The sequence below is a fragment of the Beta vulgaris genome, chromosome 9 (assembly GCF_026745355.1).
Source record: "Beta vulgaris subsp. vulgaris cultivar EL10 chromosome 9, EL10.2, whole genome shotgun sequence".
NCBI classification, from domain to species: Eukaryota; Viridiplantae; Streptophyta; class Magnoliopsida; order Caryophyllales; family Amaranthaceae; genus Beta; species Beta vulgaris.
The window spans coordinates 200,669-227,068 of record NC_079210.1 but is presented as its reverse complement, the minus strand read 5'-3'; the positions used below and the strand labels follow the sequence as shown (position 1 = coordinate 227,068).

Genomic DNA, 26,400 nt, shown 5'->3' with positions numbered 1-26,400 from the left:
TTTTTTTATAAAAGCCTTTCTAATAAATAATAAGCCTTTTTCGTAAATAAAACCTTTTCAAAAACTAAAAGTTTTATAAGAATATAAACAATAAATTATTAAAAAAATGCGGAGTATTACAAACAGCGTCAAATACTTTTTCTTTCTGTTAAATCGTGAATAACAACAATGGTGAGGTGAAGAAAACAGATTTGAAATTAGGACTTACCAAATAGATGAAGGAGTTGAATTACATGAGGATTTTTTTGAGTGATTTGAGGCATATATATAGGTAAGTGAATCAAAGATTTTCACTAAAAAATAAGTATTAAAAAAAAAAATCAATCCTTTCTAAAACCAACTCAAGTTATATATTCATAATTTTCTTTTCTCTATATTTTTCTTTTTGGACGAAAACCTGATATACTAAGCAAAGTTTTGATTTCAATTTTTTTTGTTAAAGGGTAAAAAAACCCTGGTATTATTATAAAAAAAACGAATTCCTAGAAAAAATATGATTTATTATAATTTTAATTTATTTTTCAGAATCTCATATTTATAAAATGTTATTATAAGAAAATAAATTTCATAAAATAGTTAATAAAATTTGGGATATTACAAAATCCACCCACTCTTGTGACCAATACGAACCCTTGATTTTAAGATGTATGGTTTACTTTTATGTGGGCCATATAGTTATGAACTGTTGGCTCATCTCATATGTAATATGTTGTTGATTGTTTGGTTGGAAGAAAGCAGAGGAAGCGAAGGGGGGAGAGGGGGGAAGTAAAAAGAAGGAGATGCTAGAAAATCCATCCGATCCCTCGTCCAACACTCTGCCTGCTCAAATCAAGCGATATGCACCGCCCAATCAGAGGTCTCTCTGCTTTACTTTGTACTTCATTATCCATATTTCATTTTTCTCTTACCTCCAAACGCATACGCATGCAGGAATCGTGGTCTCAATCGGCGCAAATCTGGAGGTAACTTTTGATTGATTTTTCTTGGAAAACAAAACAAAACGCTTACTGTAACTATGTTTTCTGCTTCCTACTTCCTTATTATTGGAGCTACTGAACTGTTTCTGTTTATAATTGATCTATAGTAGATACAAGTCACATCAATCATAACTTGGTAATGTCTGAGTCATCTACATCCTACTTACCAACATACTTTTTCAATACTTTGTTAAAATTTCTCCAGATCGATCTGATAGAACAACCAATCTCCACTCAACTGATGGGGATACTGGTCTGCAGAGTGCTTTGAGTCTAGATCATTCTGATACAGGGAGCACCAAATCTGTATATGAGACTTTTCGCCCACGTTTGATAGCCCTAAATGGTTGCTGTACAACTGAAGCTTCCCAGCTTTTGCATCAACGTATGTAGCTTTATGTTATTTATCTTGTTACCTTTCCCCCACTTTTTTTTTTGATAATTTAGGCCTAAATAATTATATCTTGTGCTTCTGTCCACAAAGATTTTTTCTTTCTTTATAAATTGAACCTTTTCTTGTCCTAAACCCTTGAAGACGAGGCCAAAAGACATTGATAAAGAAGAAGCTTTTAGCATAGAGAGGGGCAAAGAAATCTGTGGTAGGCATGCGGGTTAGAAGATAAGGAAGAAAGTTGAGATTTTAATAACTTGACCACTCAGAAACTACCAAAATAAATGCACAATAAGAGTCTTCTAGGAAGCAACGTAGTGATGCATGGCTAGTGTCATGATAAACGAGCTTAAAGAAAATGTCAGAGAGAAGGTATGCTGTATTGCTGCTTTGTCTACATAAATATGTGCCGTGTTTCACGGCAATAGTCTAAGTTTACTCGTTTGATTTAAAGAATTAGAAGGTAGGCTGAAGCTCATTGTGGCAAAGTGCATCATGCAGAGCTTTGAACAAATTTCTTGGAGACCATATTTTAAGATTTCTTTTAAAACCGTAGGACTTCACGTGTGTATTATCTTTTGGAGGGAACTTATGCTGTTTAGATAAGAGGGATTTCACTTGGAGAAAAAAAAAGACACTGCAAACATCAGATGACATCCACTTTAGAAGCAAAATCATGATATTTGAACCATTGAATTTCTTCCATGAGCCAACAAGTCAAAGAAACTTTACAAGTGATATAGCTAAATATTGTTGTTACACAAATTGTTCAAGAAGATGGAATTGCGAGAGAGAAGGAATGAAACAATTATGTGATACAAATTGGTGTTCTCACTTCTTTGTCTCCCAAACTTTTTAGAACATTGCTATTTGCTCTACAACAATGGAGGTATTCTGGCGAGGTGATAAAAGTAATGGCAAACAGATTTGAATAGTGTGCATAAAAAATGTTATTTTGATTTCATATAGGGTGCCAGGTTACTAATCTCTGAAGGATGAATTCCAGCCTTCCAGTGGCCTTTAGCTTTGTGTTTTTGCTTTTGTCTTCTTCTCATATTAATATAGCATATAGGAGGGGACTTATTGGCCTCTGATAATATATGGAAGACAACAAAACTTATAGGAGTTGGGTTAAAAATGTATTGTGTGCAACATTAGAAGTTGATTTAGGAAGAAAACAGTCAGGGATAGTGTAGGAATTGTAGGACAAAAGGGGTCGATGTGACAGAGATTAGACAGAGAACAATTTTAAAAAGAAGCCAGACCCATTCACATGTTGAAGCAAGAGGGGGTTGGGCTTTTTCCCAAAGTAGGTAAGTGGATGATAAGCTCAGGAGTTAGGACATCCTAAAATAGTATTGTGGAAGATTAATATCGAATAGAACGAGTACTAATGATAAATTGGTATTAAGATTATGGTGTAGACTATGTTGTGCCCCTCTTGGGTTTGTATGAGCATTTGAATGTCTTGCTCACTGGAGTATTATAGAAGTCTACTTATATGAATTGGCTTGTCTTCCTTTATCCTTTTGGGTCAAGGCTATTATATTGTTGTTTTCTATGGCTCTTCTTTAGTGTAATTTACTTTCTATATAAGGCAAGTGAGTGGTAATTTTCCTTTGTATATGGTCCTTCCCAACCCTATTGTTCGTTCCGACTTCAAAGCCTTTCTTGAGCTTGAGGATTATGGGGTTTGTGTTCCTCAGCGTAATTCATAGGTGGGAGCTTAGCCGTTTTGTATCCTTGTGAGAAGATGGTAGATCTAAGTTTACTTTCAGCATGAAGTCTTTATCCCATGATTCATGATTGTGACCCTGATGATTTGCCTTGTTAGATTGTTTGATTTACTTGATTATTTGCGGGTGAGCCTTATGTAGCTGTTAGACTAGTTTGGGATCTTCGTCCTCTAGCAAGAGACCGTATGGTTCATGTTTGAATTTACTAAATTTGTGTATATTAGGTCAAGCTCATTTTATAATGCAAGATCTTGCCTCCTCTTTCAAATTCGACTCTTGGTTGCAATGGAAGGGCTTGTTATATACTCCCTCCGGTCTTTATTAGTTTACCCGTTTTTTTTTGCACAAAGTTTTAGGAGAAACAATGCTGTGGGACATAGAAGGAAAGAGAAACTATTATTTTATGTTAAAGTTGAAGTATGTGTGATGGAAAGTTAGTGGTCTCATTCAAAAAATAAAAACAAAAGAAATGGGTAAGCTAATAAAGGACATCCCAAAAAAGAATACGTGTAAACTAATAAAGACCGGAGGTAGTATTCAAGAGCTACTCCTTGCTAGACTTGGTGCATACAGCAGGAGGAGAGAATTGACAATTTTTCTTCAGATAGAATATGGACCGGCAATACCATTCAGCCAAAGATATCATTGATAAACTAAGAAACTGAAGTGTAAAACTCATAGAGACGTACCATAAGAACTTACCTGTAGGTGGGAGCACACATGTATCCAACCAAGGATGTACACTTTAGAGAAATAAGGCATGTGCTTAGAAAGGAGTATGCAGAACTAGAAGGCAGAAGAAAACTTTCAGGGGTAAAACGATGTACCAGCGGCGGTTAAGACTCTTACGAGCAACTTTGCCTATGCTCTAGTGGTCACAGAAGTTGGGGGCTATAGAACATGAATAGAGCCTTTCCTCCCACAAAAAATGCTGAATGTTATTTAATTGCAAAATGCAGGCTTCCTAATTCACTAGGTTTGTTTTAGTTTTAATTGCTTTGATTTTCCCAAGTTGGTTTAAGGATTATTGCTTTTGAGGTTCAGTTGACAAGTCAATTTCGGAAAGAAGTATCAACTGCCGGTCTAGAGTTTCAAACTTGTGTAATTTGGAGGCTCATTTTATGACTTGTTTAGGCGTAACTTTTCTGTGAAAAATAGCAGATTTTAGTCTTTCTTGTAATAAACAGCACCAAGCAAATGTTGCCAATAGGGGTGCCCAAGTGTTGCCTCCAGTAAGCACCTGTATAAAGAGGCCAGGATGGTGCTTGGACGTGGGGCGGTGAGAGCTATGTATTACTGAGTCGGGGACGGGAACGTAAATGGGCTTCGGACGGGGATAGAAATCTGAAAAACTCTAATAACGGTTACACCAAGGAAAGGACAAGAGTTAAAATAATTTAAAAAAATATCAGAAATAATGACAAAAATTCAGATTAAGTGCGCATATCATGAAGTGCAAAAAAGTAACAAAGTACTTGGGACGTGGTCAACCCGCCATCTTGTCAATCACTAGGTTGCCGGTGCTTGATGTTCTTAGGAAAGATGAGCAACTCACGAAGAGTTTAAGAAAGTAAGAACCCCGAGAATCTAAGTCAACATCTAGTTTTATAGACCCCTTTCCTTCAAGAATTTAAGTCAACAACTAGTTCAATATGTAATATCTGGCGTGAATATGTGTGCATTTCCAGAACAAGTTGTTTTACAGTTTGTTTGGTAGAAAGAATTTAGAAGGAAAAGAAAGGAAGTGGAAGGAAATTTATTACTTTCCAATGTTTGGTTCATTAAAAAAAAATTAAGTGAAAGGAAATGGGAGGAATTGGAAGGAAAAACTCTTTAATAAAATTTCACTTTCCTTTCCTTCCAAAAGCGGGGGAATTCGGAAGGAAAGAGAAAATTTATACCAAACATGGGAAATTAAGGTTTTTTTTCCTTTCTCTTCCATTCTTTTCTTTTCTCTTCCCTTCCTTTCTCTTCCCTTTCTTTCCTTTACTAAAAATGAACCAAACACACTGTTAGGGAACTACTCCCTACGTCCCCAAATAAAGTTCCCATTTCTTTTGGGCACAAGTATTAGGGAGAAATCACAAGTGGGACCTTAGATGTATGAAATCGGAATTTAAAATTTAAGTTAGTACACTATTCATGTATTGTTTATTGATGAGAGATAATGTGGGAAATTGGATAATATATTAAATGTTGAAAGCTAAATAATTTGGTGGACCCATACCAAATAAGAAAATGGGAAATCTATTTGGGATAGACATAAATGGAAAAATGGGAACTCTATTTAGGGACGGAGGGAGTTATGTTGACATTAAGATCAATTTGTTGACACGACTTTTGAGTTGGGTGCGTTTGACTCACCATGGGAAAATGGACTCGATCCCAAAGCAAGAGGAAGGAAAATCCTCGGAGGGTTTTAAAACTCTAAACGGATATTTGGGGCACCAAATCAGGAAAAAGGAAAATGAAAAGTTGGGGATTTTGGTCGCCTAAATGATGCGACCTGCTAGAAGCCGGTTGCTCGATTGCTTACTTGCTTGTGTTGTTGCATGTTGCACAAAGACGGAGCAAGAAAGAGAGGGAAGACACGGGTAAGCATAGTATTAAGCAATATAGAAGGAGAGGGAAGAAATGGTCTAAGTTTTGGATGTGTATGATAATTCGTAGAAGGCGATCCTCCTTTTCTCTATCCCTAGCCACTTGTGAGTTATGAGTGGCTTTCCCTACGTTGTTTTGGATGTGTATGATAATTCGTAGAAGGCGATCCTCCTTTTCTCTATCCCTAGCCACTTTGAGTTATGAGTGGCTTTCCCTACGTTGTTTGCTACTTTCAAATAATATACTTCTAGTAACCTAGTTCTTTATTTTGACAGCGGACAACATTCAACTTTTATCACTAGCCCCAGATTCAACAAAAAGAAATTTCAAAGTCTTAAAGAGTAATTACATGACCGTAGATAACTATTATGTTTTGTAACATTACAATTTAGGAGTACTTCTAATTATTTGGAATTTTTATTAATATCATAAAGTAACAAAACTTGAATTAGTTCTTCTATAACTTAATGCACTCTTTCCAACTTCCTCCGTTCTATAATAATTGCAACATACCCATTGTCACATTCCTTAAGAAATCCATGGGAAGAGGAGAGAGATAGATAAATAGTAGGAACCATGTGATAGGAGAGAGATAGAGAGAAGATATTACCAAATAAGGAATGTTGCAATTAATATGAAACTTCCAAATAAGGGAAACGTTCAATTAGAATAGAATGGAGGAAGTATTAATTAATTAACGTGTCTTTGAGTCCATATTCTGAATTGGGATAATAATCAAATGTGTCCATGTGTCCTTGAGAATCATGCCCAATTCTCTTGGATCTATACCCAGTCCGAGTATCACAGATTTTATCGATGTGAATTTCCGAATCGACTTGTGGATTTTTGTATTTGGTGAATATTGGTGGTAGTTGTGAAGGGCGCATGACTGTTGAGATTGTCAGTTGCGTAGATGTGCTTTATGGGGAGTTTGGAGGGATCAAGGAGAAGAAGTTAATGAGGCACAATGCTTTCGTGGCTATTGTATGGTGCATGCTAGAAAGGAATTTATGTAGCTTCTAGGGTGTAACTGTATCATGTGATTTTATGTGGGTAAAGTATTCGATTTTCCTTCTTTATGGTGGCTTGTAGTACTTGTTTCTAATTGAGGATTCCTATTTCTAACTTGCTTTTTGATTATATATATATTTATGTACATCAGTGTGCATGTATATACGTTTATATATATATATATATACTCCATGCGTCCCATATTAATCGATAAACTTTGACCGGCAGAAAGATCTAGGATTATTACTTAAGACTTTTTTTGGTAGTTTTAGTGGGCTATATTTTTTTTTTTATTGTAGTTAGTGGATTGTGGTACCCAACCTTTTTTGGAGGATGAGTGTAGAAGGGTGTATCTTTATTATTCTTTGGGTTTCTCATAAAGAGAGAAATAATATAACATTGGCGGGACTTTGCATTTCTAGGAAGTGTATAATTAATGTTGAACGAACGAAAATGAGAAGTTTATCACTTATGTATATATATATATGTATATATATATATATGTATGTATATATATATATATGTATGTATATATATATATATATGTATATATAATATGTATGTATAATATGTATGTATGTATATATATATGTATGTTATATATATATGTGTGTATATATATATATAATATATATTATATATATTATAAATATGTATTATTATGTATGTATGTATGTATGTATGTATGTATGTATGTATGTATGTATGTATGTATGTATGTATGTATGTATTTATGTGTGTGTGTGTGCGCGCGCATGCAGAGTGAGATTTTAGGATCATTTAAATATAGGCTCAACATAGAAAACGAGAAGTAATTTAGGCCTCTAGATATACAAGATCCAAGGGTTAAAGTTGTTCCCTTCTCACCGATGGTATAGAGATGTTAATGTAGTCCTAACTCCTAAGCCTACATATTAAGTTTTGCGATCATATAAGACCGGCCTTAGCACCCAAAGTGAAGTTAGGTCACTAGATGTACTAGTATCTAAGAGTTGAAAAGTTTCCTTTCTCATAGATGGTATTTAATCATCAGCTTGTCCTACCTTGAGGAACTTTCATACTTGTTGTCAAAAGTCCTGTTGTACGGCTTCTCTTCTTGGTTTTGTGCAGCTTTTCTGTCCTCAGAACCATCTAGCATACCTCATCAAAAAACAGTATGGCAGCAGCTCCACACCTCCACCTTTTCCGTTCAGATTTCAAACCAGAAATAAAATGTGCAATTTTGAGCTCTAAGCCTCTAACCTTCTTGCAAATTGCTTAATGTAGCTAAGTCTCAAATTCAGCTATGAATTCCTTAACATATAAGGACTTGCGTTTATATTCGGTCCTCTTTTCCTTTCAGATGCACTTTACAGCTCTCTTGGTTCTGTTTTCTTCCCTTTATTGCTCCTGTTCTGATATGCTGTATGCAATATTGACCATATCCTCTTCAGTAGAGCTTTAGGGGTGTGACCTGATGGATGTTATTTTGATTAGTAATGTCATTCCTCACTCGTGAAGTCTCCATTCTTTTGCTTGTTTTTTTTTTGCTGAAGGAGAATAGCTTGAAAAGTTGCAGTTTGGCAAGAGTTTCAACTTCCGAGAGCACCTCAGGAAAAATTGAAGCAACTGTCTGTTTAGGGGAGCCTAAATGGTGGAGCTATATGGAGCTTATTCCCTTGCTTCATCATTCTACTTGTTTCTTACCCAAGACATTATGGTTCATGCTTTTGTAATTAATTAATTAATTCTCTTTTTTCTAGTAGAATATTTTCTAATTCGAGAACTTCCTGAGTTAGAAGCTGAATCACATGGTGACTTGAGCTAGAAAATTCTGGTGATTCCTCTTATTATTTACATGTACTAAGACATTCCTCTTATTGCTGATATGCTATGGATACGAAGCTTACTGCAGATGCTTCTTGAAGGTGCTCTCCATTTTCTGAGCTTCTTTTTGGTTGTCTGATTTAGAAGCCTCCTTTCTGCTGTCATTGTGCATGTGTTTCTCATATTATCATGCACATGTTACTGCCGCAATCTTCCCCTTGACTCAAATCTCTATGCTAAGGATCAGGTAAACAAGTGCAATATAATAAGATCCAGTAGAAGATCCAGCAAAATAGTAACCTAAGATAGCAAGTTGTATTGATGAATCCAGGATTTCTCCATTTCAACTCTTTCTATTCGAGATGAGAGACTCTCCTTAAGCTGTAACTTCCTCACTTAATAATTTCATCCTTATTCTCGGCTCTTTTGCTTGCTCAATAGCACCATTGTTGTCACAGAACAACTCAATCCCTTTCATAGACACAGTAGTTGAATGTTGGCCTGACGTGATGAGGGTGGGTGGTCCTCTCATAAACAGCTTTGATTGGCCTATACCCACTACCCTCAAGGAGCTAAAAGGCTTCCTAGGCCTCATGAAACGAGGTGTTGTATCAGAACTCAGCCGAAGGAAGCCAAGTGGCCCAAGATCTAGGTTGCCCATGCACAAAGCACCTGTGGTAAGTTTCCAAAGTTTTGTTCACCACCTCTTATTGCCCATCTGTTTGGGGTGATAGGAAGTGCTTCTTAGCAATGTGGCGCCATGAAATTTTAACATCTCCTTCCAGAATAAGCTCAAAAAGATCTTCTCTGTGTCAGAGACTATGGAGGACGGGATTCCATGTAACCTAATTGTTTCCTTGACAAACAGCGAAACTACTGAATATGCAGTGAAAGGGTGCTTCAGGCCTAACAAATGACTGTACTTAGATAGCCTGCGTACCACTACTAGGATTGTGTCGAAGCCAAACGTCTTCCCATATCCGATAAGAGATACAAAGTGGCTGTAACGAGCCAGCCGGGATTAATGTTGAAGTTTTCTGTTGTTGGCAGGTCGCCCACGCAGCTACACACTTTGCTATATCCTTCCTCATGCTAGGCCAAAACCATTCCTTAGCTAACCTCTGATAGGTTTTGAATTCCGCAGAATAACCCCTTAGCTCAGAATCATGATATGCAGCAATTTTTGTATAAAGGAGGAACTTTTGGGAACTATAAGCCTGCCTTTATACTTTAGGATTCCTTGCTCTACACCAAAATCTTTAGGAACTGGATTCTGAAAATTATGGATCAGTGAAGAATGAAAGGATCATGTTGATTTGTTGACTAATATCTTCCCACTTAACCAAATTCCATACTGGCGGCAAATTCCCTTGATAAAGCATCTGCTACCCCTGCCGGAAGGTCCAAGTTTGTACACAATCTAAAAAATAAAGCGTAAGAGCTTGTAGGCCCATTTTTGATACTCTAAGTCAATCTCCTGTTGCTCCATGAGATACTTCAAACTCTCCTAATCAGGCCGTATAATGAACCTATTTTCCGGGGAGATAGTGTCTCTATTTCTGAATAGCCAAGACTATGGCCATAAGCTCTTTTTCATATGCGATTTTCCCTTGTTCATGAAACCGAAGAGTTTATTATAGTAAGCAATAGGATGGCTTATTCGCAATAGCACAACCCCTACCCCAAATCCAGAGGCATCAGTTTCGAGTATTAATGGTAGGTCAACAATGGGTAACAATAATGTACGGGCATTGATCATAGCAGCCTTCTCCACTTGTCCAACCAAAATTATTTTTCTTTATTGCTCTGTGAGACTGTGACTGGTCGTGCAATGGCTAGCATAACCTCCAATGAGCTTCCATTAATAGCATGTGAGGCCTAGGAAGCCTTTTAGCTCCTTGAGGGTAGTGGGTATAGGCCAATCAAGCATGACTTGCACCTTGCTAAGGTCCCCTCCTACCCCCTTTTGAGATATTGCATGACCAATAGGCCAACTCCAACTCTCCAACTGCCCAAAAGCACATTTTTTTCCCATTTGGAAAAGGTGCTGCTCCAACACCTTTAGCACCAATTTGAAGTGAACTAAGTCACTAAGTGTTCCTCAGTATTTTCTTGCTATACGCTAAAATGTCATCAAAAAATACCAGCAAAAATCTCCTCAAATAGGGTCTGAAAACTTCATTCATCAATGCTTGGAAAGTGGCTGGAGCATGGAGAGGCCATAAGGCATCAATAAGAACTTATAATGCCCCTCATGTGTCCTAAAGGCTGTCTTTGACACATCTTCCAAAACTCAATTACAAGTTTCAATTTTGGGTTAGGAAATTACTAAACACAAAATTTTATTGAATTGGATCAATACTTCGAATTGAATGAGTATAAGTAAGAGGTCCATTGATGAAGATAGAAAAAAAAGGTTTCTAATCGTAATCAAATCTTTTTTTCTTTTTTTTTTTATAGAGAAGCAAAAATGTAGCCAGTAAATGATGACCTTAGTTTACTAGAGGCTTCAATCAGCATATTTTTTGTTTGTTTTAGCTTGGTGGAAACAAAATACTTTTTCTTAGGATTAAATAGAGAACAAAGTAAGAAAGATTGTTAGAATCACCTCTTCTAGAGGTTGTTTGAATTGAATGCATTCATGCAAAAAGCTGACATAGATGTTATGGATGAAATTGTCTTGTGTAATTTCACACATGACTCCCGGGAGCTCATCAATGATGGGAATAGGATACTTGTCTGCCACAGTCATCTTCCAGAGTTGTCCTTTCTGACAAGCAAAATTGGGCTAGAGAATAGACTGATGGAGAGTTGAATGATGCCAACCTTTAGCATGTCATGGGTGAGCCTCTTAATCTCATCTGGATTGGTCCCTCTTTTGATATGATGGCATGCTCATTGTTCCTGGAGGGTCTTCTGGCATGTGAAAAACCAAAGCAAACTGAGACAAGAGTGGCTGCAAATAAGTGCGGGCAGACTGAATAAACCCTTTTCCTCCCCTTTTTGCTGCCACTTGGTTGAATTCAATAAAAAATCTCTCCCGCTTTTCTCAAGGACTTAATCATGGCCCTAAGCGAGATTTTAAACCTTCTGAAGGAGGGATCCCCTTTCAAGAGGAATGTTTCTCCATTCACCTGGAACTTCATAGTCCGTGTCCTTCCAATTTGCCTCTGCCTCCAATTTGCTGTCATAGTCCCTAGTTTTCCCCGCCATTGGATACCTAGGATAACATCTGAATAATCCAGGGGACAGATAAGTAATCCTCAGCAATAGTACACACTCCTTTACACACACCCTCTTTAGTGCCCAAAGAGACCCAGATGCTTTGTGTGTGGTTTTGGGTATGGCTAACTTCTCTTTAGTTTGGGTGGAGATGAAAATATGGGTTGCTCCTGGGTCTATCCTGACCACTATTTCCTGTCCATCTATTCCACCACTAACTTCATGGTTTTGGGGCTAGAATAGCCAATAACTGAATTTAGAGAGATTTCATATTGGTTCAGAGAGAGCTGTGGCTCAGAGGTGGGTATATCAAGGTTAGCCATAGGGATTTCTTCTAGGTCTAGCTATTTCCCCACTCTTCTTGAACTGGAGTTCTTTCTCACTTTACCTTCTCAATTTCCCCCACCGGCTCGATCGTTCCCTGAAAACCGTAGTTGGTGTTAGGTGATAAGGAAGTTCCACCCCTTTATTAGGAGTGGCAGTAGTGATACCGTAAGCCTTAGAATAAAAAGGAGCTGAAGCAATATTGTTCTTTTCAAAATAAACTTGGCCAGGCCCATACCTTTTCCTGGATTGGCTCGTAATGTCTTCAAATTTAATAGCAAAGACTAGGGGTGTTAACGAGCCGAGACCGAACCTCACTAGGCTCGGCTCAGCTCGAGCTCGAAAAAAAAAACTTCGGCTCGGCTCGGGAAGGTTCGCGAACTATTCGGCTTGAAAAAGCTCGAGAACGTTTCCGATGCATTTTAGCGGACTTGCTTTGTGCAATGCAGTATGATTCTGTTTTCCAGCTTTATATAATAAACGTTCTGCATACTTTGAACTTAAAAAAATAATAATTTTGTGGACAACAAATTTAACAAAGTTCACAAGTCACAAACTTTGACAATGTTATTACACAAATATCTCATTTGATACTTACACAAACAACAAGTTTATCTTCTTCCTTTGACATTCTTTTCCAAGTCCAAGCCATTATCCATGGTTCTTTTTCTCCTATTAACACCTAGAAAATATGTTAATACATTCATTAAAACAATAGTTATAAAGATATTAGTTTATAAAATTATAACTTATTCATTTATGTAATAGATATTATAAGATTAGAGAAGAGTGAGAAAATAACATCATAAAAGGACACAATTTATGGAATGGCAAGCATGATTTCTTTTGGTTCATCTTCATCAACAAACTACAATTATGAAATTAAAATTAGATATAAAGACTATATTGATAAACATAAAACAACAAAAATAATTTTAGTCTTACTTTGTTCTTTCTCCGGACTACAAAAGTGGACCTACACCAATCTCCAGTGCAAATCAACATTTGCACGGTTTTCGGAAGCAATGAAAGATCAATAAGTGTTAATAGTAGGACTGGCTAAGACATCAGCAACCAATCTAGACAAAACAGGAAATTTGCTAGCTCTCTCCTTCCATCAATTCAAAACTACGTTCTTCATCATCAGTTGCGGTACATTCCTCAAGATATACATCAATTTATGATTTTCTAGGCTCCACTCTTTCCCCACATCTAACAATAAAACCCTTGGCATTTCCGGAAGGCTCCCCCTTAACTATATGTGGAGCTATATTCCTACTTTCTCCAAGTTCTTCAACCAAAAGAGGATACAAAACCTTATACTCATCATATAACTCATACAAAGTATTTCTAACCTTATAATGTTCTCCGTAACAAGATTCGAAGGAAACATATGAGGAAATGTAATTTCAACAACCTTCATTTTCAAACAAGGGTCTAACACCCCACCAATAACCATGAGTAAATTACATTCACCCCATTATTTATCAAATCTTTCTTTCATGTTTTTCACCATATCTTTGAGAAAAGGATCACGAGAACTATCATTTTTGTCCAACATTTCTTTGATATAATAAACTTCACTAAGGAAAAAGTTGAAAGTGGGCATGTTGAGCGTAAGATAATATTTTTGGTATCATAGAACCTATATTATCTGGACTCGTCTAGGAGTGTCGGATATGGGTACGGATCCGAGTATCCGGTACGACACTTAAAAAAAAGGACACGGGGACTCTGTCCGAAATTTGGACACGGGTACGGGTACGCGAAATCAATATTTTGTAATACAAAATTTAATAATAAATCCAATAATCTAAATCTACAAAATAAAAAAATCTATTACTTTCACGCTAGAAAAAAGAGAGAAGAAAAAAAGAGGGAGGGAGGAAAATAAAAACTGTAATATAGTGGGCTGTGGTTGGGTCCACGTGACTACACTTCTGTTTTTTCCTTTTTGTCTTTAAGTATGTAATATTTGAAAAGATGAAAAGCTCCTTAGTTGGCCCACATACTTTTATAATTAAAAAAGTAACTCTTTTTGGCCCACCTACTCTTCATCTTCTTCCTCTTCACTTTGAGTAACTGTTCACCTCCTTCAACCTCTGTCCTCTACAACTTCTTCGTTCCTCTTACCATCAAAATGGATGAAAACAACATCATTGAAATCGCCTCACTAGGGATGCAAAAAGCCCTAATATTATTTACGTATTTCTCATGAATCAACAACAAATCTTAAGATCTAACAACTAGGGTTTAGAGCCGACCGCCGTGTCCGACTGCAATATGAAGGATCCGACTGTATTTCATACCCGAGTCGGTGTCGTGTCGTAGCGACCCAGGTATTTGGCAAAAAATGTCGAGTCCAGGTAACACAGCATAGAACACTTTTAAGATCTCAGGAAGTTCTTCAATTTTATGCCAATCATAAGAACTAGGACAATAAACATAATCGTTGTCCTCCAAAGCAAGTTTAGAAAATACCTCCTTAAACTTGATTACACATGATAACATATCATAAGTGGAATTCAACCTAGTCTTGCATTCAAAGAACCAACCTCCACTCTTTAAGATTGAATTGTTGGACAATTTCAGCAAATTTTCTCAATGTCGCTTCACTTTGATTGAGACAATCTACAGTTTATAACATTCTTGACAATGGTTTTGACTTGTTGCACCATAATTTTCAATATATGTGCATAACAACGTACATGAAACAATGTTTCACCACATAACCACTTTGTAAGTGAGAAAGTATTGGTTAAAATTTGTATGCATGAATTATTTGCGGTGGCATTGTCAACCAAAACCTATATTTAAAAAAAAATGTAATTGTTATGATAAGTAAAGATCAACTAACATGTAAGAATAAACATATTATTCAAAAGAATATGACAAACACTTACTTTATTCTCAATTTCCCGCTCCTTTAAACATTTGAAAATGTAATTTACTATGTCTTTGCTTTTTCGAGGAGGTATATGGACAAAACTCAAAAATCGCTTTTGGAGTTTCCAATCACGGTCAACAAAATGACCCGTAAGAACCATGTACTCAATCCTTTGTGGTCTAGCACGCCAAAGATCAGTGGTTAAGGAAATTCTATCTACATCCTTTAAGAGAGCCTTTAACTTCTTTTTCTCTTCCTCATAGATGAAAGCATTAATTTTTATAGTGTGGCATGAAACAAATGTCCGTTGAGGTATTCTCCTCTTTAACATCATGTTCAAACCTTCTTCTACAACACTAAAAGGCTTTTCATGTATGACAATCCAATTAGCAATCACTTCTCTTATACATAACATATCTAGCTTATCATTATGTAAATCACTAACATGTCCAGAATTTGGTGTACCCGCACTTGAATCAGATGGCAAAAAGTTGATCATACTTTGTTGCTTCAATTTCAATTTTCTTTGAACACAATTAGCCAAATGTCTTTTTAAACGACTCGTAGTGTTAGTCTTTGAAACAGGTAAGACGAGATTTACAATGCTTACATCTTGTTTTCCACTCCGTATTTATGAGTTCAGGATCCTCCAAATCCTTCCACACCTCTGCTTTTCTTGGTCTCTTGAAAGGATGAGCCTGCTCATCCCCATCTAACTCTTGACTAGAGTCAACGAGAGTATCTAGTGGTTCTTGCTCCATTTTTTCATCTTGGATCTCATCATCAACACATATAAAAAATTCTTCCATAATAGGAGTAGAAGAGCAACCAAGAGTCAATGATGGTACACAAGTAGAATCATCATTTGTTAAAAAAGCCAATATTACACACCTACTGCAATGGCTATTGTTTTCCCATCTAATTTTGAATAGCATTGAACCAGAATTTCAGAGATGGCAGGTTCAATAGTAGACAAGTTTGATGCAAAAGGAAGATGAATGTCAGACAACCTTATCTTGTTATTTTGTGTGGCAATAAGAGGTCCTAAACATTTTGTTATGAAACTAAAATATGAGTATAAGTTGTATCAATACACATAATGGTTTTAATCTATGTAGCACGGGTACTTCTTCTAGGTCACGTACCCGCACCCGCACCTGTACGCGTACCCTTTCCTAAAATTTCAAAATCTTAAAGTGTTGTGTCCCCGTACCCGAATCCGCACCCGTATCCGTCTATATGCGACCTAGGTTTTAATAATGGATTTAACGGCTATAATAGTAAAGAACCAGCCTATATCAAATGTTGCTGGATGATTTTAAACCACATGTTATTGTCAACATGATTCACAATATGTTTGAGAATAAGTTCAAAATCAGTCACAAACCGACCTCACCTAATGGAACAGCCTTATTTTAATTCCCTGAATATATCGAAATCCAGAACTTAGGCAAAGTTAGCTTGCTCTTTGAAGCAATTTGCATCAAGCCATAAACGATCAATCAAAATAAAGAAATTAACAGATAGTTGAACAGAAATTCAGATAATACGAATGGAAAATTCAGAGTAGAGAAACATAAATCAAAAACCGCATAAATAATACAACGAAATTCAGATCACCACATAGAACAAATCAATCTTAGAATGAAAAATATTTAGAAAAAGCTCGAGTGAAAAATCGAAAAGAAAACAAAAAAAACGAAAAATAGAAAGGATTACCTATCATACTGTTCGCTGGCTGCTTCTCGCCGCCAAAGACCACACTGCTTGTCGCCAAGGACCAACTTTCACTGTGCTCGAAGCTGGAGAAGTGAGAACTGTTTAGTTGGAGATTAGAAATTTAGGGTTTTTTGAACCTTGAATGGCTAAGGAAGTATGTCATTCTTTCCTATTGCTTTTCTATTTGGTTTTTATTTTTAAATTGGGCCGAAAGTGTTACATCTGCTTTATATTTTAAGTGGGCTTGAAATTGGGCCTTGTGTTTTTTTATGGAAGTCCAAGTTGGAATAAAAATCAATGTATAAAAAATTGTACTTTAAAATTCGAACATGTCTGCGAGCTTTCGAGACGAACTCCACTAGGCTCATGAAGGTCTCGAGCCGATCCTAAACTCGAGTACAACCCTCTTGAGTCGAGCTTTGACCCAGCCGAGCTCGAAACAGTTTACGAGCCACCCTGACTCATTAGCACCCCTAGCAAAGACTATGGTTGCATCTAAAGTGTAGGGCCCACCGCTCATGAAGCCTCACGTGAGCCTTGATGTCATTATACAAACCTTCGATGAAGTTTCCTTTGGCGATCTCTTGTGGCACCCCTTCCAAGGGAGCTAGCATCTCTATAAATTGCCGGTGATAATCCAAGATCGATTTGCCAACCATTGTTTGTGAAGAGAGCCTGATGAGAGCACTAAACCCTTCATATCCTCCTATCGATTTATGGGACGTTGGCGGTACTGAAACATTAGTAAGGCATCTCCCTTTAAGGACATCACCATGGCCTCAATTTGTCTTCCTCTACAACTGGTAGAACTTGAAATACCTCTCGTCAAGATCCAACCATCTGGGGTAGATCCCTCAAATAGAGGCATGTCTAGTATTTTATGCTTCTAGTTTCCGGTGCCATCGTGGTGTGGTGGTCCTCCTCCCTGCCAACCTTGATAATCCCTCGTCTCCCCATCCTCTGGAACTCCTTTGGACTTCTTCATCTTCATGTGGTGGTCCCCTTCTCCCTGTAGGATACAATGGAGGTTTCAACGATGTTCTTCTTAATAAGTTCAACATCACCTTCATTCTTCAAGTTTTCAATCATGGCTTCTCGGGGTCGAGACCCCTGAATGCATTCTTCCAAGTGGTTGTTAATGTCCCGGTCAAGGCTAGGGAAGATTGTAAATCTCCCATCATGCTCCAACAGCTAGATCCTGTGCCAGTTAGAAGTAGGAGCCATAAGTTTCCTCGTTTATCTTCACGACTTCGTGTGATGGCTAAGGATTAGGTAACAAGTACAATAGAATAGAAGATCCACCAAAATAGTAACCTAAGATATTAAGCTGTATTGATGAATCTAAGGTTTCTCAATTACAACTATCTCTATTCAAGATGAGAGACTTTCCTTAAGCTGTAAATCCCTCACTTAATATTTTCGTCCTTAATATCTCTAATCCCGGCTCTATATATAGGCACATGTATTAGATTCTTTCCCCTTTATATCATTCTTGACATTTCCTTACAACCTTTAACAGAATTATCCTAGCAAGATATTCCTCTAGTGGAATTACTAAGTAGCCCCTTTTTGTCTTCTAGCAAAGGAAAAACGTATAGGAGGTGGCTTCCTTGCACTCTACAGTTGCAACGTGGCTGATTATACTAGACCTTAGATTAAAGTTGTTAAATGCCTACGAACTACTTCACAACAGACAACACACAGAGGAAACTTTTTTGTTAGTGTCTAATCTAGCTGATGTATGTTAATGTTGAACATATCATCCTTCTCGTGGACAATGCCCTAATATTTACCCTTGTCCCAATTTAATCATTACATTTTGACTTTTACACTATTCACATTTACTTTCTCTGTTTCTTAATAAGTGAAACATAGAGAAAGTAGGGGAAAAACCAAGAAATCTAGAGAGAAATTTGGGACCACAAAAGGTACTTCACCGGAAACGGTTTTTTTCATCAAACGCCCATGAGTTCTCATGAAATTCACCATATATCTTCCGACTGTTCGGAATTCACCAAATACCCTGAACTTTTGTACAAATAATACAGTATGCCCTTTTGACAAACGGAGTCAGACTTTCTCTAGTCATTATACTCTAATTAATCCTAAACCCTAATTTAACCTAATTAACCAATAAACCTAATATTCCTTCCTCTTTTTATCTCCACCCAACCCTTCCACCACCTAAATACTCCATGCCAACCACCTTTAGAACCACCACAAATCTAAAAACACCCATCACCCACCCTGAAAAACGACCCCATAACCCCAAAATTGTCGTGCGTGATTTTTGAACTATGCCCACGACCCACCTCAAAAATCAGCCACTATCCCCAACACCAACTCCAAAAACACCCATTAAGCACCCCATCGTCCCCATTACCTACCACGAAAACACCCACCACCAACCCTAAACTAAACTCCAAAAATCATTAAATTCAGGAGGGAGTCGCTTTCGGATCGTGGTTCCAATTTCCATTGTCTTCTTCATCATCAATGTTGATGAAGTCTGGAACGTCGTCGTTTTGAGGCAACTACGACTGATCATCGTCCGATTGTCAAAACCACCGCTGCCGCTGTTGAGAGTGAGGGCGAGAACGAGTTCGAGCCAATGGAGTTAGACCGAGATTGCTGCTGAGGGTGAGGTGTTGGGTACCCCACGCCTCGATGTCGAAGCAGATGGCCGAGCAACCTTCTTGGAGAAGTGAAAAAGGGCAAGTTGTGGTTGGTTGATGAGGTGGTTGTGAGATCTTGTGTTTGGTGAGAAAATTGGTGAAGGACACTTGAGGATTGGCAGTGGAGGTGATGGTGGTGGGTTGACAGTGGTCCCAAATGGGTGACGGGGCTTCGAGGAGGGAAGAATGGATTAGGGTTTATTAGGTTTAATTAAGATTTAGGGGTTAAGCAGTGCTAATGACAAAAGCGCATGCAATATTATTTGTACAAAAGTCGGGGGTATTTGGTGAATTTCGAAAAGTCGGATGGTATATGATGAATTTCATGAAAACTCATAGGCGCATGGTGAAAAACGAAAAAAGTAGTAGTCTCCTCTTGCTTTTTAAGTGGTATATTTATAATAAAAAGGATTTGTTTTTGCTATTTCAAGCTTGGTGTTACTTGTTGTGAAATTTCGAAATAAGGAAAGTGTGAAACTTATTAAGGAACGAAGTTATTATGAGTTTGATCATGATATTCTACTTTTTTTGGGCACATAGATTGAGGAGAAAAGGTCTTGGTGGGCCTTAGTTGCATTAAAATTGAATAAAGAATGATATAGTTGTTTAATTTATGAATTTTTTATGGTGAGAGAGGCTGTGGGAAAAAGAAGATAAAATGTCATTTAATAGTGTGGACCAAATCCAAATAAGTAAATGAGAAATGTTATTTGGACAAAGATAAAGGAAAATTAGGAAAGCTATTAGGGGATAGAGGGACTACTAATTTATCAAAATAAACGTTGTTCTATAAGATGTTGCTTATTTCAAAATGCAAAATATTTACTAATAAATAATGAAAGATGTTAATATTCAAAGCTGTACATAGGGAAGTGTGGAGTTAATTTGTGATTAAATTGGGAGTTTGGAACAGAGTGAGTATAAAGGAAAATGATATTTAAAAAGTAGTCTCTAATTTGTACTTGTAAGAGGCAAGGGTCATAAGATTGGTAAAGGCCTATCTTGTGACTATAATTGCAGCTCTAATTATCCTTAGTGTATTCTAATGCAGGTTGGAAGACCGCTATTAATTGCTACAGTGATCCCACAGTAGATTTATCTGGTGAGTAATAATAGCTTCTCACCCCCCCCCCCCTATATTTGGATTAAGATCTTTGTAGGTAAGGAATTTTATAGCCCTTCTATCAGAAGGGCACCTTTTAATCATCCAACTAGGGCCTAGACAATGGCTGTGGTTGTTGTGTGCCTACCAATTTCATGATTAATGTACATGGTGTCCCTTTGGTGTTGAAAGATGTCAATAACGTTTATATGTTGCTTCCTCCATTTTTCTTTTGTTGTTCTTGTATTCCCATTGAGAAATTTCAACATGTTCCTATTTTGAATCTCTCCATACATAGAGTAATTTTATGACTTAAATCCCCATTGGTTTTAAGCTGCAATCAATGTGTTCACACTATTCAATGTTTTACTCTTTTACCTCTCAAACTTTTGTTTTATTGGTTGCCTAACATTAACTCAAAAGCGTTAAAATCTTTATTTTTAATTAATTTAATTTTATTTAAAATTGTAGAATCTTGCCTATATTTTCAGTTGCATTGGTTTCTCCCCGACTGAAAATAGAAAAGGGAGGGTGTACATCACGAATTCCATTAGATACCAAATAATACCATTTTCATTTTGAGAAGAGGAACCATAAGATTTTAGTGATAAATGGATGAGAACCTTTTCATTCATGCTTGAGGTTGTAGGTTTGAAACTTCAAACAAAGAATGCTTGTAATGTCTTCACTGTTGGGGCTATTGTGGAGTGATGACCTTTATAAGAGGAAGAGTGCCACGTGACACACACACACGTATACATACATACATACATACATACATACATATACATTCGTATATATATGTATTGTTAACGCTTTCTATTTATAGTATAGAATATACATATTATATTGGAACTTAAGATAAAGTTTAAAAAATCTGATTTCGTTTGTGGTTATATCAATTAAAATTTTAGAACAAAGAAATCTTATTGTAAGTCATATTTTTTTGACCCTATATATGGTGTTTGTGATTTCATTTATGAGCAAGGTTTTTATAATTAGAGTTCTTATTTATGAGCAAGTGGGTAGAAACATTTTTGTTCTTTTATTTTAGTGTTGAGGTGTATCCTCATTTCATTATTTCATCTTCTTATAGTGATAGTGCTAAGAAAAAGTAAAGGCTAATATTGGCATAGCTACAATCATTGAATAATAAAATATGAGTTGTTTTTCTTTGCTATCTAAATATAGCCAATTCCTCATGCACCTTGAATACTTTTTAAGGGTGTGTTCTCTTCACCTTAAAAGAAAATAAGTGTCGGGAAAAATAAATTCTGACAAGTTCCAATAAGTTCAGAATAGTTTCTGTAAGGGTGCATCATATTTACTTCTATCCCCAACAATGAAGAGATTGCACCCTAAGTTAATTAAATTTAGATAAGTTTCAATGAGTTCAAACACACCATAACATAAGCTTCAATGAGTTCAAACACACCATAACATAAGCTTCAAAGTCCATATAAGATCACATAAGCTTAGATAATTTCTAATAAGTTCAAATAAGCTCTAGAAAATAAGGTGAAGAGGTTGCATCCTAAGTTAGAAAAGTCAGTTCCAGTATGTCCCAATAAGTTAAAAAATTAATTGCAATTATTCCAATATATTTAGATAAGTTCAGTTTAACAAAATTGAAATGATGAGAATGCACCTTTATTTATAAATTTTCACTTTGATATTGTTTCTGTATTGGTGGTGCTGATGCCAAATAGTTTTGAACTTTCTAAACAATATCCGCCTTGATGGTCAAACTTGCGAAATTCAAGCTTGTATCCATTCTTGATGATCTTGATTGTGGCAATGTCAAACATAGTCTTGAACTTTTTGTTTGTTTAAGTGATTTTTTTCATGATGTACAAAGTTCAATATATCGAGCTTAATATTTCAGTCATGATGTGTTCTCAAATCTCAAGTACTCCCTTTGTCCCAAAATAAATGTATATTATCTCTAATTATTTAATTGCAAAAGTTATAAAACTTGGCATGCTGAAAATATACATGAAGATGAATCTAAAAAATCAGGAGCTCGATTTATGCCGTTGCAAAAGTTGGAGTATTCTATCACACAAAATCTTCTCTTACGAGTATGAAGTGGAGGTTTTATGTATTTGCGTATATGATATAATGATGAATGTATTCACAAAAGAAAAAAGGAATCAGCAATTACATACTATTTCAGGATGCCCAAATGCTGAATTGACTTACTATGTTTCCTAATTTTGATCTTTACTTCTCTAAAGTTTGTACCCATGCTCATCACCCACTTTTCTCTATAATTTCATCATCTTTAATCTTCCTTCCTAGAGCAATGATAACTTGCTCTAAAATGGGAAATCGTGTAATTAATGGTGAAGTTATTGATAACTATTTTATAAGGATTATCATCATTATGCTTGTAATATATTAGCAGCTAAATATATGGCTATCAGAATGAAAATCATGATATGAGTGTATTTAGTATGATGCCCAAACTATAGACATCAACAATTCTTATTATTATCATTCTATGAATGTGATTATTAGGAAATACCAAAATATGTGACTCAAGGTTTAACTGTTTAAGGTTCATATGCACATCCATCCATTTTTTTCCCTTCTGAATCTGTGGTATGCCTTAAACTTGTCGAAATGTTGTGATAAATGCATAGATATATAACTTTACGGTGACTTGTTAACACTTTATATATTGTTGATTGGATTTAGGAAAAATTGACAGGAACAATCTCAAATATGAACGTTATGCATTTTTTAGTCTAACTTCTGATTATTTCTCAGTGATCCCAACTTTAGGGTATAATTTACGAAAATGGTCCTAGTGATTCAGTTGACTTTTTCGTAATTTCTTCAGTCTGTTTTCCCCTTTTCTTCCTCCTCTTCCCCCTACCCCGCCACCCCGCTAAATCCCCTCCCCCTCCATGTATAACTCCCTGAAACCTCAACCTTAACATCCTCCTCCTCATGCTCTTCAAACCTCCTCCATCATAGATATTGTCCTTAGCCAAACCAAATGAACCTCCTCCACCGAACTGGAAACACACGAAACCTTTGAATTCTAACCCGAAATCGAAAGTTGACCATATCACATACCAATTTATGGGTCTGCCAGATTGAATTTAGGGTTTCATTGGGGTGATTGAAAGAGAGGAAATTAGGGTTATATGACGAAATGGGGAAGTTGGTGATAGAAGAAGACGAAAGAAAAGGAGAGAGGGAGTAGAAGATCAGAGAGAAAGAGAAAGAGGAGGAAAAGATAGGAGAATTTTGGCGGAAGTGAGGTAAGAATTAGGGTTTTTGAGGTGAATCAGAGGGGGGAAGATCGATTCTCTGGGTTTTGGAGTAGTTAATCGGATTGATGCCAACCATTTTCGCCGAAAAATTACTGGCTTTTGATGAATTCAGTAGACGAAAATTGAAATGGTGGAAGTTTGTTGATAATATTAGGAACTTTAGAGTAGAGAGGAAAAAAAATTGAGGGAGGGAGAGAAAAAGTGGATTCCGGCGATGGGATGGTAGTTTGGGTGGTTTCGATGTTGCTCGAACCAATTTTGTGAATAATAACCCAAAGTTAGGACTAGTGAAGAATAATCAAAAGTCGGGATTGAGAATGGCTTAACATACATATCTGCAATTGTTCGTTGAGTTTATGTCTAATATCCCATAGTTGTGTTGACTATTTTTGACACTTTAGTCAGACACGAGTCACTTTCTTCACGGTACTATTGGAAGATAGGTCAAGTTTTACCATCGTTGGAGAGGCGTGTGTTGTGCCTAGAAGCTTTGTGTGTGGGAAAGTAAGGCACAAGTGTGTTATATACTGCTGGAGTGCTGGGATTCACTGCTCAACAAAGGTTAGTCACAGATTAGGAAGCAAACAAAATATGGAGAAAGGAAGATTGTAACTTCGTATTTCAGTAGCCAAAGGCAAAAACGTTTCTCTGCTTTCTGAGTAGCTGGAATACTCCCAATGATTATAAACTAAATGACTCAATCTTGAAGATGACAATCACCCCTTCTGACATTCTCTGCTAATACCTGCTGCTATCTGACCCCTAACAAACTTCCCAACTTTATTATTCTCCACATCACATTTCATTCCTCTAACTGACTCCAGGTAAAAACCCAGACTCAACCTTCCTTTTGTTGCGCCTGACAAATGTGAACCGTATAGGTGGCTTGGGTTGGTGCATGACAGAATGACCAGCCACCCTTGCATATGTACAGGGCTTGACAAGTATTCTAGAGGTTTTCACCTCAATGTATGCTTACAATTAAGCCACCTGGCTAGCTCTAAAATTTGTACAGAACTTCCAGAGACTAAGTGGAGCCACGTCGGCGTATTTGTTATGGGTAATTCCGCTGAACGCGCCTTTTATTTTATTTTATTTTAATGTGCTTGAGATGCAATGTTTTGTTGTTTATCTGGGAAGCAAATTCCTGCTCTTGTTATTCTTGGAAGAACTAAGTTTGGTGGCACTGCGTCCCTGAAACTGCATTTTCTTTTCTTTTCGTGTGGGGGATGGGAAACATCAAGCCAGCATGGCTATTTGATGAGGTCAGATTCTAGATATGCATGCATCTTTTTCTATCAGGATCTCCTTCAATTTCTCTCTCCTTATCTTACATAGGTTTGGGTTGTCTTTGACACTCAAAGATACTTATGTGTTCAAGTGTCAAAGTCGCTTCTTAAAAAAAATTCTATGTTTCTTTTGAAAAATAAAAAATTTCTATGTTTCTGTTGAAAATGAAGTGTCAAGCGTTGATTTTAATGTCGTAATGTCGAGTATGAAAGAAGAATGCTAGCAACATAGCACTCTCCCCCTTCCTCTCGCGCGCTCTCTCTCTCTCCACCCCTAACCCCTTTCCTTTTTTGACAGAAAATCTTGCACTGATTGATGTGCTTTTGTGTAAACTACAACTCTAAGCGAAATCTTACCAAGGTGCTGTGGAAGGAAGGCAAAATGAAGTGATATCATTAAAACCCAAACCGGCTTTGCCTTATTGTTAGATCATTCTTTTTTTTTTTTTTTTTTCCCCTCTCAATTTTATTGAGTTTTTTTTTTTCGAGATTCTAGTTTCAGTGAGTAACGATCAACAAGTAGTCTCCAAGACTCAAAAACACTTCTCCAGTGATATTCCTATCTGTTGAGACTGGTACCCATGTCTCTTCAAATTGGTACAGAAGGAAAAAAAACAAAAAAGCAGTAACCGAAAGCCTCCCAAGTAGTACTATTTCATAGTTTCACAGTACCAATCGGAAGATACATGAGTACCAAGGAAGGAAAATGGGTACCAATTTATGTGTTCGAGTCTTTAAAAGTTGGAGGCCTAGACAAGCTCTATTTTTGCTAGTGTATGAACTTGTTTGATGGTTAATTTTGCCGTCATTTATTTCGTTAAATATGTTGAATCATCAAAATTTTCAAGAATGTCTTGAAACATCAGGATTCTTTATTTTATTCCTTGCAGAACGACCAGTGATGTACACAGGAAGTGCTGCATCAGCTTGGGGAAACTTTAGATTGCCCCATCAGGTTTTTTTTTAATTATTCCCTGTGATGGCGAACTTCAGATGCTCTGCACAGAGCACTAATATTTCCTATTTTGGCAGTTAATCTCTGGGCCGCAGATGGATTTCTTAGCAGAACTTCAAAATGCTATCAATAATAGTAGTGCAAGCTCGATGAACTGAAGACACTTTGAGATGCTACTATCTGTTACTCAATTAACATCTTGGTGGTTTATCTGGTGATTTAATCCAACTTCATAGTTTACTGTTGACAATTGTACTAATAAGCTAATATATATTGGTCTCTTCTTATGAACTGGCAATATAGGATGGTAGTCTTATCTCTAGAGATGTTTTGGATAAAACCTTGAAACCTTTTCGTGTAGCATGAAGCACGCAGGTTGATTGGAATGAAGCACACTTTAGGAACCGGTTTGGTTTAACAA

At 36.7% G+C, this 26,400-nt stretch overlaps 1 protein-coding gene across 3 annotated transcripts; it reads left to right on the top strand.

Annotated features, from left to right (window-relative positions):
* The first annotated feature begins 696 nt into the window (after positions 1-696).
* Positions 697-26,400, top strand: LOC104902507 (hypothetical protein). 3 transcript variants are annotated; one of them, XR_002040858.3, is made up of 6 exons: positions 697-856; positions 931-962; positions 1,183-1,362; positions 20,401-20,451; positions 24,560-24,795; positions 25,915-25,976. XR_002040858.3 is itself a non-coding variant. In XM_010690296.4 (6 exons), the coding sequence occupies exons 1-6, from the start codon at positions 780-782 to the stop codon at positions 26,135-26,137; spliced, it is 486 nt and encodes a 161-aa protein (XP_010688598.2). In that variant the 5' UTR covers positions 697-779; the 3' UTR covers positions 26,138-26,400. The 3 variants fall into 3 exon arrangements, 2 of the variants coding, with proteins under 2 accessions (XP_010688598.2, XP_010688599.2); XM_010690296.4 differs by lacking the exon at positions 24,560-24,795 and adding an exon at positions 26,057-26,400 and having other exon boundaries at positions 25,915-25,979; XM_010690297.4 differs by lacking the exons at positions 20,401-20,451; positions 24,560-24,795 and adding an exon at positions 26,057-26,400 and having other exon boundaries at positions 25,915-25,979.